Below are 14,056 nucleotides of genomic sequence, written 5' to 3' on the forward strand. Positions count from 1 at the left end.
TGCCCAGATCATTTTCAAATTTCTCTGGTTGGCTCAAAAATGTTCTTTATGGCTTGTTCGTCTAGAACAATATCCAGATAGCATTGTACCTATGAACTTGGCTCTTAGAATCCTTAAGTCTTTTTTTTTTATTAAAAAAAATGTTTTGGAAGATTTTTATTCATTTATTTGACAGAGAAAGGCACAGTGAGAGAGGGAACACAGCAGGTGGAGTGGGAGAGGGAGAAGCAGGCTTCCTGCTGAGCAGGAAGCCTGATGTTGGCCTCGATCCTAGGACCCTGGGACCATGACCCGAGCGGAAGGCAGAGGCTTAACGACTGAGCCACCCAGGCACCCCAACCCATAAGTCTTTTAAAAATAAGGGATATCCATTCCTCCCCTCCTTGCCTTTTAAAAAGACATTTGAGCAGAGACTGGGCCATATGTTTCAGACCTTTTGAATTTGTCCAGTTTATTCTCATGTCATTTAGCTTGTTTTTCTATCTCTTGTATTTAATGTAAATTAAAATTTATATCTAAATACTTGGTTGAGTCTCAGGTTGAAGATACCTTGGATATCATAGGTGATGCTGTGTCCTTCATATTGTATCACAGAGAAAGTTACAGGATCTCTGCTTAACTTCCTTGGTGATGCCCAGATTGACCACTGAAATTGGGTGATGGCAGTCTTTTCTGCCCGCTGTTCAGTTACATTGGTCTCCTTACATCAGAATGTATTTTGGGTGGTGTTGCTTTGGCTCTCTTAAGAAAAAAAAGTTGAGTTCTTCATCATCCACTAACCTGTTGGTTTAGAACCAGTTGTTGATCCTTGCCTAAATCCATAAATTTATTAGGGTTTGCAAAATAGGACTTTGAAAGTTCTATTCTTTTGTGTTTATTAACACAATGTTTTTCTGTAAAGTAGATCTTTACTGTATGAAATGGTGCTCTTTGGTTGTCGTGAAATACAGCACCTACAGGAAAAGTAGCATAAATACTTAATCTCCCCCTTTTTCTACTTTCAGAGTAGAGAAAGAACTGTTCTAACAGCCACTTCAAAAGGTGATAAATGAAAAATAGTTTGTTCTTTTTTTCCTTTGAGAGTCTGTATATAGACTCAAGGGTTTTAATTTTATTTAGGGTGTTTAATTTACTACCATTTAAATTGTTTCTTTGATACTCAGTTTGTTAGAGCTTTAGGTCCTGGGATGTCCTTCATTTTAGCTCCTATATCTGTCTGATAGAGATCATTATCTCTTGAGTACCTTCCTTGTCTCCTGGCACAGAAAAATATCCCAGACTCATCTTGTACCTTCCTGCCACAGACCTGGCATCCATTGTAGTTCCAAGTTTAGTACCTTTTAGTATATTAAATACTAGAGATGCAGTCTGGGTCCATCTAGGGATTGTTTGCTGCTAAGATTGATATGCTTTTAGGCCATTTCAGTGAAAAGACCTAGAGAACATAGATTTTTATAAACATGAGTTCATATTGATATTTCTTTTTTTTTAAATTTTTTATTTTTTATAAACATATATTTTTATCCCCAGGGGTACAGGTCTGTGAATCACCAGGTTTACACACTTCACAGCACTCACCAAATCACATACCCTCCCCAATGTCCATAATCCCACCCCCTTCTCCCAAACCCCCTCCCCCCAGCAACCCTCAGTTTGTTTTGTGAGATTAAGAGTCACTTATGGTTTGTCTCCCTCCCAATCCCATCTTGTTTCATTTATTCTTCTTCTAACCACTTAAGCCTCCATGTTGCATCACCACTTCCTCATATCAGGGAGATCATATGATAGTTGTCTTTCTCTGCTTTACTTATTTCGCAAAGCATGATACACTCTAGTTCCATCCATGTTGTTGCCATATTGATATTTCTAATTAAGGTTTTTACTTGATTTCTTGATTTTATACCTATAATCATAAATCTTAAAATCATTAGTAAAATTTCATTTTTTTGTACAATATAAAGAAGAAAGCTTGAGGATATCAATACTGATAATAGTAAAAACAAACTTGCAGAAGAAGTTTAAAGTTTCTTTGTAGTTCTTTTTTTTTTTTTTTAAGATTTTATTGATTTGAAAGAGAATGGGCATGAGAGAGAATATGAGCACAGGGAGAAGAGAAGCAGACTCCTCTGCTAAGCAAGGAGCCCTGTGTGGGGCTCGATTCCAGGACCCTGAGATAGATGTGTAACCAGCTGAGCCACCCAGGAGCCCCTCTTTTTAGTTCTTTTTGTTCTTACAGTGCTTCCTACCAAGAGGTACAGTAAACTTGAGGTAGCCAAATAACTCCTGTGAAATAAACTCTATCTCCTGGTTACCAATTTGATATTTAATCGATTTGTTTGTTGCTGGTTTTAGTGTATGTTTTTCCCCTTTGCCACCCCTTCTCTATGAAGCAAACATGTTTATTGGTTTCTCAGTTATCATTTGTGTGTGTGCAAATGCACATGCGTGCTGAGAAGTTCAGATTCAGGCAAATTGTGTGTAAATCTTACTCATTTTATCCAAAAAGAAAATATTTTTTGTACAAAAGGTAGCATATTGTATATGCTAGTGTGTGGTCTTTTTTCTTTTAATGAAAGGTTTTTATTTTTATTTTATTTTTTAAATTTTATTTATTTGAGAGAGAGAGAGAGAGAGAGATGGAGACAGATAGTGAAAGAGCATGAGCAGGGCAGAGGGAGAGGGACAGAGTCCTGGTTGAGCAGAGAGCCTGATGTAGGGCTCTACCCCAGGATGCTGGGATCATGACCTGAACCAAAGGCAGATGCTTAACCGACTGAGCCACCCAGGTAACCCTGTTTTTTTTTTTTTTCCCCTTAAAATATTTTTAGGTCTGTCCAATCAGTGTGTGGTATAACTATGGATAAAACCTTTAAAAAAAATAATTTTAAAAAGCTTTTAGTAACTTGATAATTATTTTCAATTGAAAATAATACCAAAATTAACTCAATAATGTGAAAGCAGCGGAAAGTGATGAAAAAAGATCTACAAAAAGGCACTGGATTTGGTGAATTTTGGATTGTACTTGAAGATCAAATGGGGTCCAGGAGTAGGTAGGTGGAGAACTTCAGGGAGGGTGTTGAAGGGAGGCTTGGGGCAGATCAGCTTGGCTGTTTTGCAAGGTCCATTTCAGAAAAATCACGAGATTAGAGAGAGGAATAATGGTACTCGGGAAGAAATGAGGTCTGCCACTATTGACAAATGGATAGAAATGTAGATTGGTTGGTATTTTTTGTTTTGTTTTGTTTTTTTAGTTTGATGCAAATTCTTCTGGAGCACAGAAGTTTGTTTTTATGCTGACTACAGTGTGTAACATAAGTAAATAGAATGGCATGCTAAATGTTGATTACCTTGATGGTGAATGAGGAAAACTTTCTACCTTAGTTCAGTATTACTAAGTCACAAATACCAAGGACTTGGAAGAGATCATTGTGGTTGTCTCAACCTAATCTTGTGGAGTAGGAAATTGAAGCCTGGAAAGATGAAGTCATGTCCAGGTTATACAACGGGATGGCGGCATTAGCCAGGTCTTAAATCTGGCTTCCTAATTCTTTTTTTTTTTTTAAGATTTTATTTATTTATTTGACAGAGAGAAATCACAAGTAGTCGGAGAGGCAGGCAGAGAGAGAGAGGGAAGCAGGCTCCCTGCTGGATCCCAGGACCCCGAGATCATGACCTGAGCCAAAGGCAGCGGCTTAACCCACTGAACCACCCAGGTGCCGCTGGCTTCCTAATTCTTAATTGTATCTACTTTTCTCTATGCTGTCGTTCCTTTTGTAACAATGAAAAATGAGAAGTTGTGTAGCTTTTTTTGTTTTTATTTTGATACTTGGTTTTTGTCCCAAGGTAACTTCAGTTCTGATTTATAGTCTGTGGTTTTTGTTTTCATGTATGTGGGCCTAAATAGTGTAAATGTGGAAGTTACTTTTTTCCTTAATTTTTATGTACTTACTTTTAATGTACTAGGTAAAGAGATTTGAAAATTATTTTGTCATATAATTATTTTGAGAATTTTTTTGGGAATTAATTTTATGTACCTGTGTTTTTTTTTTTTTTTTAAAGATTTTATTTATTTATTTGACAGGCAGAGATCACAAGGAGGCAGAGAGGCAGGCAGAGAGAGAGAGAGAGAGAGGGAAGCAGGCTCCCTGCTGAGCAGAGAGCCCGATGCGGGACTCGATCCCAGGACCCCGAGATCATGACCCGAGCCGAAGCCAGCAACCCACTGAGCCACCCAGGCGCCCCTGTACCTGTGTTTCTTAATTACACATGATGGTTTATAGATAAATACATTTGACATCCTTTTACTAGCATAGGTATAGTGATTTTTATAATCAGCTATATGCAAAATGTAAATATATACATTGGCTCAAAGCAAATTGTTAAAAATTAACCATGTAGTTTGCATTGTTGTATATTTCAGGTGTTTCCTTAACTTAAGTACTCAGATATTTATCCCAACATTATTGCTATGTGGTTTCCCGCAGAAAGACTTGAAGGCGTATACAGGAACAATATTGATGATGTAGTAAGGTAAGAACTTTTAATTTTCTGTTGCAAATATTGATGTATTCATGCTATATTTTCATTTAGAGAAGATTTCTAAGTCTTCGAAAATGATGTGTTTTGTGATGTGAACTCTTTTTATTATGTTGGTGCTCTATAACTGCTTTTTGTTTGTTTAATGGACCTCAATGGGATACAGCTCATTTGATAAGAACTAACCTTTGACATGGTTAGGTGTATGTAATAGGATTTCCTGGATTCCTTTTAAGGCTTCTTACCAATTTAAGTCCTGGATTCAGTTACACTATGGTTTTTGTCTTTTATTTCACAATGGGGGATTAGATTTAATCCTTGAGTGTATTCAGTCACTTAAATTTATTCATTCTAAGGTAGAGATAACTGATACCATGTATTTTTTACATAGAACAGTTTATAATGGAGCATAAGTATACTAAGCATTTGAAGAAGTAATTTGGTACAGAGGATCTGGACAGGAATTGCTGGGCAAACCAAGGCCTGACTTTGTCTCTTGCATGATTTTTTAAGTGTAATTATTATCCAGCTTGAAACCGTATTTCTCAAGACTGATTTAAATAATTTTCACACATGTATAACCTAAGAATATGTGATCTATTTTATGAGAGAAGGAATTTGTTTCTGTTGTAGTCTTAATATATTTTCTCATTTCAAAGCAAAAATATATATGTATGAAAAATTAACTGTAATCATCAGAAAATTTAATGGCTTTTAAAGTTTAAAATTTTGGATTATTTTGTTTATCTTCTTAGAGAAATCTCTTTCTTGGAGACTTTCAATTTAAATATTTGATTAGAATTAATGTTATCTTGAATGGGAGAGCACTTTGTAAAGCATTATGCAAATGTAGAATCCTTATATAATTGAGTATATGAATTGTCTGTGCCCTTATTATGAGCTAGCCATAAGTTGTTTTGTTAAGTGGTTAATTTTTAACAATTTGCTTTGAACCAATGTATATATTTACATTTTGCAGTATTGAGTTGTGTCCAGTTGGACTGTTGTTGTGTTTAAATTGTTCAGAATTTTAAAATCAGTATCAGTATCTACAAAAAGTACAGAAAAACCAGACTACTTTTTTGTAGTTTTATTACAGTTAGAGGTACATGGGGCTGTCAGAAGTACTGTTTAAGAATTTGAAAATAGGGAAATAAATGTGTCTTCTCATGGTTGGGCAGGACACAGTTGGAAGGATGCATAATATCAGATCCACGAGAGCAATAGCCTGATATGGCTTAGTCAGTGATAATACACATCTACAGAAAACACAGTGGGTGATGGAAAACAGAATGACGGGTGTAAATTTTGCATCGAGAGAGATGGAGAATCTGGAAAATGAGCAGTGCATCTCCTGAAGTGCAGGAGTGTTTATTAAGCCCCCTTAGGACCTAGATGAAATACCTTGCAGGTTGATCTGTTTTATATTACTACTATATAATTCTGTATTCAACCAAGTACTACTTAACCAGATCAGATTAGTACTCATGTGGAAAAAGAGTATGGATAGAGGACAGGTTTTTGGGTCACTGTAAGGGCCTCCTTGTGGTGGGGTTTACCTGGGGTGCTTGCTCCCTTTGCTCTCTTCTGACTGTGAATAAGTCACTGAAGCTGATTGATCATCTTTAAGTTACTGATAAAGTTCGGTTTCTGGATCAGCACATTTCATTTTCAGACCTTAGACTGATACTCTCACCAAGAAAATACTGTGCTACCAGTGCTTTGATCTTTCATCTTCCAACTTTGCAACCCCTGCCTTTAAGCCACTGAATTAAGATTCACAAATTTAATTTGTGAAATAGTAACCAAAGTTGAAGTTTATTCTATCCACTTTAATGTATCTATTTTATCTAGCTTTTGTCTTTTTCAAATCTGTTATTCCTTAAAAAGATTTATGTGTATGGTTTGTTATTTAGCCAGTAGTTGCTTTAGCCAAATGATCTTGTCACCCTTTGGCAAGGGTGGTAGCCTGTAAATGACAAAGAATGATCTGCTGAGTAGAATAGCTAGGGCGTGCATGCCTGGCTTGTCTTGCCCTTCTGCTCCCCTCCAGTTTTGTGACTGGGGATATATATGACTATTGAGGCTTTCGTTGGCTTCATTTGCTCACTCCACTCCACTTCTTTTATGAGAAAAAGGAGGAACAGTCACCAGGAAGGTAGCTGTAGCTTTTCCCCTATGAATAAAATAATTTCCAAGAAGAGGATTAACTTCTCTAAGGGATTGGCTGTCTCTAATACCTAAATGATTCATTTCCTTGATTGGTTCCCACAATATGGGAAATAGTAGTAATAAGCAGTAGTGATTTCTTTTTGGTTCAAAGATGATAAAGTGATAATGAAAAGGGTGTCTTTTTATCTTCTTACAAGTTTTCTCATAAATGTATTTCCATTTGGATTTTCCTTTGCCCTATCTATTTGAATTTTTACTTCTCTAAATCCATGTTTTTTTCTATGATTTTCCCCCAAACAAGAAATATTGTTCCAGGTTCAGGTTTTGTTGGTGTTGTACATCTTTGCTCTGAGTAAAAGAAACTGAAATTGCAAATGCCTTTATGCTTAAATTATGCAGTATTAAACTGTTTTGGGATATGGTTGTTATGGCAATGTGAAATTTTATACTTAAGGTACTCAAGTAACAAATATTTAACTTCTCCTTTTGAGGTTACCTCCTAGGGTTAGGAATTAATGTAAAAAAATAGAAAGTGGGGGAGAAGTGAACCAAGTTGGAATTTTTTACTATCTTAACTGCAAATGTTAGGCTTAATAATCAGAATTGACATGTCAGGACAAGGACATTTCAACAAAGGAAGATGAAGAGCTAACTCTTCCCAGATTGTTTTTTCTTCTTTTCCTCTTATTCCTACCTTCTCTTCCCCTCCTTTATTGCCATTAAGCTCTTGCTCTGACGAGCTGGTAATTTGAAACAATGTTTTATTCAGATAATTGATTATTCTTGAATATGTGTGGTAATCTGATCCCCCTGGGCTAATATTGAAATTACCCTAATTTATATGTTATCTGGTATAAATCTAAGCAGCCTTTAACAAAATGATGCATTATGTGTTTAACCGACATAGCTTAAGAACTGTTCTGTACTTAATAAATCAGCCAAATGTAGGTTTAATAGACGTGAACTGGCTTTCTTACTGCAGAACCTTTAATACACTACTATGCCTTGCAAATCTCCCAAGAATGAGATTCGAATATGCTGCTTTCCTTTTCCTTTTTCTTCCCCTCATTCTCCCTTCTCTCATTTCTTTTGTACTGTGTTAAAATAGCATCTTTCTAAAATAGTGTTTCTTGGAGCACAATTTGGGAAGTGTTGAAAATGAAGAAAGATGCATGTAACAATATTTCCCCCTAGTCTGAAATCAGTAGGAAGTAATTTACTTCCCCTTTTATTGGAAAGATTTTAGATGCGGTTAGATTCCCATATTTGTCATAAGAGAAGGCTTAGAGCTGAGCGTTCTGATACATAGTGATTAAAAAAAAAAAGACTTTATCCATTGTCTTCTATACGATCAGCTTTTTTGTTCGTGTGTGTGTGTGTGTGTGTGTGTGTGTGTGTATCCTCCAACTTTCCTGTTTTATACATTCTTCCCAAAGAAATTTAAAATAATCTTCTCTTAATTATATGTCGATCTCTCAATCAGCCTTTTATTTATGTGTTAATGTCCGATAAAAAAGGAATTGTTTGTCTTCCCAACAATATCATTATTGGCTGTTCAGTTCCAAGAATTAAAAAGAGAGCATATAGAGGAAAGTGTCACACTAATTTAGAGGAAAGAGTATTGTTTCCATTCTCCATTTCAACAACTTTTGACTTCTCTTTTACACTGCCTTTCTTTTTCCTGCTTCCTTTTTTCTCTTTATTGTGGCAAAAATTATATAACATAAGATCAATCATTTTAAAGTGAACAATTCACTAACATTTAGTACCTTTCCAGTATTTTGTAACCACCACCTTTCTCAAGTCCCCAAACGTTTTTAATACCCCAAAAAAGAAAAGCCTATACCCATTGGCTGCCTCCCACTTCTTTTGTTAGTTTTATTTCCTTACATATAGCAGATCCTTGATAGATTTGACAGTGTTTATAGTATCTGCATCCATCTAGCTTTTAGGATTTTAATAATAGGTAACACTTATTTTTTATTATTTCAGTTGTATAAGCTGTTTACATGTGTCATTTTATTAAAAATCTCTACAATTATCCTGTCCCCATTTCATATATGGTTTAAAAGAAGTTAACTTCCCCAAGTGCCATAGTGGGTAAGTAGTGAGCTGAGGGTCGAGTCTAGTCTGTGAGATTCCAGAGCTGATTGTCTCAGTAGCCATATCTATCAGAGGATGAAATGTTTTACCACATACATATGTACACCAGAATATGCCTATATAGGCATATTCCAGAAAATTTATTTAGGATTTGAGTTTCCAGGTTGAAAAAAAGCTATAAAGTGCCAAGCACAACGAATGAAAGCAGGCCAATACCAGGCAGTTATTACAGAATTTCTTTAAGAATATCAGAAATAATGAGAATGTCTCAAAAGCTTTTGGGATCATTTAGGAGGGATTAGGAATATATATATGTCATCTAACTTCTCATAATCTAAGAATCTAATTTAAAGATGGAAGATGGAGGACTAGCGCTTTACAAGTTCTGCATTCAGCCTAGAGTTCTGTATCCAGCCAAACAATTAGTCAAGTGCAAAAGGAGGAAAGAAAGGCCTTCAAGAATAAGAAAAAAAATATATCTACCATGCAACATTTCTTAGGAAATTCCTAGACCATGTGCCCTAACAAAATAAGAGAATAAACCATCAAAATAAAGAAAGGGGCTTTAAAATTTCATTTTCAATTTTTATTTTTCTTTTCTTTTTTTTTTTTTTTGAGGGGTCAGTGAGGGGGCAGAGGGGAGAGGAAGAGTCTTAAGCAGGCTCCATGCCCAACCCAGAGACTAATGCAGTGTCCATCTAACATCCCTGAGATCAGAACTTGAGCTGAAGAGTCAGATGTTTAACCAACTGAGCCACCCAGGTGCCACTAAACTTTACCATTTTAACCATTTCTGAGTGTATACTTTAGTGGCCTTAGGTACATTCATATTGTACAGCCTAAAACTTTTTTTTTCTCCTACCACACTGATATGTTGTACGCATTAAATAGTAGCTCCCCCATTTTCTCTACTCTGAGCTCTTGGCAACCATTGTTCTACTTTCTGTGTCTGTGTATGTAACTTTTCTGGGCACCTTATATAAGTGGAGTCATGCAATCTTTGCCTTTTTGTGACTGACTTAGCATAGCATGTGACTTCGTTTAGCATAATGTCTTCAAGGTGCACTCATGTTGTGGCCTATATTGGCCACGTTTTCTTCCCTTGTATGTATATAGCACATTCTGTTTATTCATCCATGGATGGACACTTGAGTTGCTTCTGCCTTTTGACTGTTGTAAATAATGCTGATATGAACATGGGTGTACCAGTATCTGCATCTTGCTGCTTTCAGTTCGTTTGGTTGTATACCCAGAAATGGAGTGGCTGGGTCAAATAGTGATTCTGTGTTTAATTTTTTGAGGAACTACCATATTGTTTCTCCCAGCAGCCGCATCATTTTTCATTCTCAGCAGCAAGAATAAATGTTCGGTTTCACTACATCCTTGTCAACACTTGGTATTTTCTGAGCTTTTTTTTTTTTTCCTCATTCTTTTTTTTTAAGATTTTATTTATTTATTTGACAGACAGAGATCACAAGTAGGCAGAGAGGCAGGCAGAGATTGGAGGAAGCAGGTCCCCTGCAGAGCAGAGAGCCTGACATGAGGCTCGATCCCAGGACCCTGGGATCATGACCTGAGTCGAAGGCAGAGGCTTTAACCCACTGAACCACCCAGGTGCCCCAGTGGTATCTGTAACTTGAAGAAATCACACATGTCAGCTACAGAAGCAGAAACCTGAGAAACTTCCTTCTCTCTATGAGCCTTGGTACTGACCTCTCCTGCAAAGCCCCTTCCCCAAAAGCAAGAGGAAAAGGACGGGGCATAAAGCACCCTTATTTTAGCTAGACTCTAAGATTTTTCCCATTCTTTTTACTTCTGGAGTATGATAGCTGATGATTGCTTTGTTTGCTGGGAACCAGCGCTCTAGGAAATTCGTGTTAGCCACTTGGCCATTCTCATGTACCCTGGCCCTCTGTTTTAAAAAATGAACAAATGCTATGATCTCTGGATCATAGAAACAGAGGTATTTAAAATGTGCACATTGGACACATCAGTACTTCTAGAGTATACACTTAGAATGACTGTAATTATCTTGAAACAACTTACAAAGTCTAAATTTGAGGTCTATGGTCTCCCTTCTTGGAAGGCCTATTTAAGCATCTGGTTGATTCAGTCTTATATTTCTCATCACCTAATAGGAGGCCTTCCATCTCTTTCCTCTTCTGTTCCTCTTTTAAATTTGAGTCTAGACAATATAGCTCAAGTTCCAGAGGAACCAGAAAAATGACCAATGATTTTCAGTTTTGGGGACTCTAATTTTGTGTATGATCTTTTTGCCGCATGATCTTTTTTCTTTTCATTGAAGTATAGTCAACATATATGTTATATTAGTTTCAGGTTTTTAATGTAGTGATTGGAAAAATCTAACAAGTATAACTGCCATTTGTCACCATAGAATACTCTGACTTATATCCCCTTTCATCACCATGACTTATTCATTCCATAACTAACCTGAATCTCCTGCTCCCCGTCACCCATTTTTCCATTTTGTCCATAGCCATACCTGCTCCCTTTTGTATTTAAGGGTCTGTTTCTGCTTTTTGTTTGTGTTAAATTTTTTTTTTCAGATTCTATATATAAGTGAAATCATATGGTATTTGTCTTTCTGTGACTAACTTACCTTGCTTAAGGTAATACTCTATATCCATCCATGTTGCAAATGCAAAATTTCATTCCTTTTTAATGGCTGAGGTATAGTCCATTGTTTGTGTATCAATCATCTCTTTATTCATCTGTCATTGGACACTTGGGCTGCTTTCATAATTTGGACCTTGTAAATAATGCTGCAGTAAACATAGGGGTATATGTATCATTTTGAATCAAAGTTTCTGTTTTCTTTGGTTATATATACTTATTAGTGGAATTACTGGATCATAAGGCAGTTCCACTTTTAATTTCCTGAGGAACCTCCGTACTGTTTTCCATAGTGGCTGCACCAATTCACATTCCCACTAACAGTACATAAGGGCTCCTTTTTTTCCACATTCTTAACCAATACTTGTTTCTTGTCTTTTGGACTCTAGACATTTGGCAGTTGTAAGGTGGTAAGGTGGTAACCTCAGTGTGGTTTTAATTTGCACTTACATAATGATTAGTGATGCTGAACATCTTTTCATGGGCTTATTGCCCATTTGTTTATCTTTTTGGAGAAATGTTTAGCAGTTTGTGTTTTTGTTGTTGAGTTCTAGGAGTTCTTCATATATTCCCTTATCAGATATGTGATTTGCAAATATTTTCTCCCATTCTCTTGCTTTGTTGATAGTGTTCTTGATGAACAAAAAGTTAAAAGCTTGAAGCAGTACATTACAATTTAACTATTTTTTGTTGTCTGCCTTTGGTGACGCACCCAAGAAATCATTGCTAAACTGGTATTATGAAGCTTTTCTTCTGTATTTCCTTTTAAGAGTTTTATAGTGTTTGGTCTTTTTTGCTTAGATCATTAATCCATTTTAAGTAATTTTTGACTATGTTTTAAGATAAGGGTCTAACTTAATGCTTTACATGTGGATATCCACTTTTCCCAACACCATTTGTTGAAAAGACCATCCTTTCCCCCATTGAATGGTCTTTCCACACTTGTCAGAATTTTTGACCGTATATACAAGAGTTTATTTCTGGGTTCTCTATTCTAGTCAGTTGGCATACATATCTGTCTTCATGCCAGTACAACTCTTTGTACCTTTATGGTAGATTTTGAAATCAGTAATTGTGAGTCTTACATCTTTGTTCCTCTGATTCGAGTCTTTTGGCCATTGAGGGTTTTTGAGAGTCCATATGAATTTTAATGGAATTTTTTAGTTCTGTAAAAAAAAAAAAAAAGTTTTGGGGATTTTTGAATGATATTAATCTGTAGATTTTGTTGGATGATATTGAAATATTAACAGTATCAGATTGGTGTGTCTTTCCATTTTTTTAGGTGTTTAATTTTTTTTTTTCAACAGTGTTTTATAGTTTTCTCTGTATATCACTTCCTTAATTAAGTTCTTTCCTAGATTCTCTTTTTTTGGTATTTATCATGGATGGAATTTTCCTTTTTGAATTGTTCATTGTCAGTGTATAGAAGTACAGCTGATTTTTGCACATTAATTTTTATGCTGCTGCTTTGCTTAGTTTGTTTATTCTGATTATTTTTTTTTTTTTTGATGTGGAATCTTTAAGGTACATGTAAAAACATATAGAACATGTCATCTGCAAACAGATAATTTATTTCTTCCTTTTTAATATGGTTGCCTTTTTGGATAGAAATAGCAAAACAGACTTCCTGTTTTGTTGTTGACCTTAGAGGACAATTTTTGTCTTTTACCATCGCATGTCATGGTAGCTATAGGGTGTGGAGTTTTTCTTTTTAAATTGACTTTAGTTTTTGGAGCTATTTTACATTCACAGCTACATTCAATTAGAAGGTACAGAACTGTCCTGTATGCCCCCTGCCCTCACACATATATGGTCTCCTTCATTATCCTTGCCCTCTACCAGAGTGGTTTATTTGTTGTATTGATGAACCTGTACTGACATCATTATCATACAAAATCCATAATTTCCATTAGGCTTCACTCTTGGTGTTGTGTGTTGTATGAGCTTGGAAAAATTTTAATGACATGTATCCGCCATCATAGTAACATACCTAGTGGTTTCACTGCTCTAACAGTAGTCTGCAGTCTGCCTATTTGTCCCTTTCCTCCCAGCCCAGCCGCTGGCAACTGCTGATTTTTTTTTACTGTCTCCATACTTCTGACTTTTCTATACTGTCATATAGGTGAAATCATCCAGTATGTAGCATACAAAAACTCTGGTACTATCCAATATGGCAATATATGAAAAACCCACAGCATGCAAAATGGTATGGCCACTTGGAAGACAGTTGGTACTTTCTTAAAAAACTAAACATACTCCATAAAATCAAGCAATTGTATCCCTTTGGGTAGTTACCCACAAGAGTTGCAAACTTATATTCACACAAGAATGGATGTCAAGTCTTTAATGCCTGGCTCCTAAATGAGGAAAAGGGGGGAAATGAAGGGAAAAAATGGGCTCTGGATCTTTAAGTCCCCTGGAAGCCTTTTCCATCAGTGGGGATTTCAGCAGTGGTGGCCTGCTTCTGTGTGTGCAGGTGTGTAATCAGAAGCAGCAGCCAATGATCAGAACACAGATCTCTGATATTTGGAGGACAAGGGCCCATAAACTGGTGTAGGCTGTGCTAAGCATATGTGCATGGCTTCCTGTTGCGAGGTGAGGGGGTGGGCAC

General features: G+C 36.2%; 1 protein-coding gene across 2 annotated transcripts in view; it reads left to right on the forward strand.

Moving 5' to 3' along the window:
• Positions 1 to 6,009, forward strand: part of LOC309857282 (zinc finger protein 37A-like) — a 66,974-nt gene extending 60,965 nt beyond the window's left edge. For both annotated transcript variants that reach the window (XM_082750037.1, XM_082750038.1), the window contains 2 exons: positions 4,485 to 4,530; positions 5,718 to 6,009. In XM_082750037.1, the coding sequence (XP_082606163.1) occupies positions 4,485 to 4,530; positions 5,718 to 5,763 (92 nt within the window). In that variant the 3' untranslated portion in view covers positions 5,764 to 6,009. The remainder of the gene's footprint in view (positions 1 to 4,484; positions 4,531 to 5,717) is intronic.
• The last annotated feature ends 8,047 nt before the right edge of the window (positions 6,010 to 14,056 follow it).

This window comes from Mustela nivalis (genome assembly GCF_964662115.1).
Source record: "Mustela nivalis genome assembly, contig: HAP1_SCAFFOLD_595, whole genome shotgun sequence".
NCBI classification, from domain to species: domain Eukaryota; kingdom Metazoa; phylum Chordata; class Mammalia; order Carnivora; family Mustelidae; genus Mustela; species Mustela nivalis.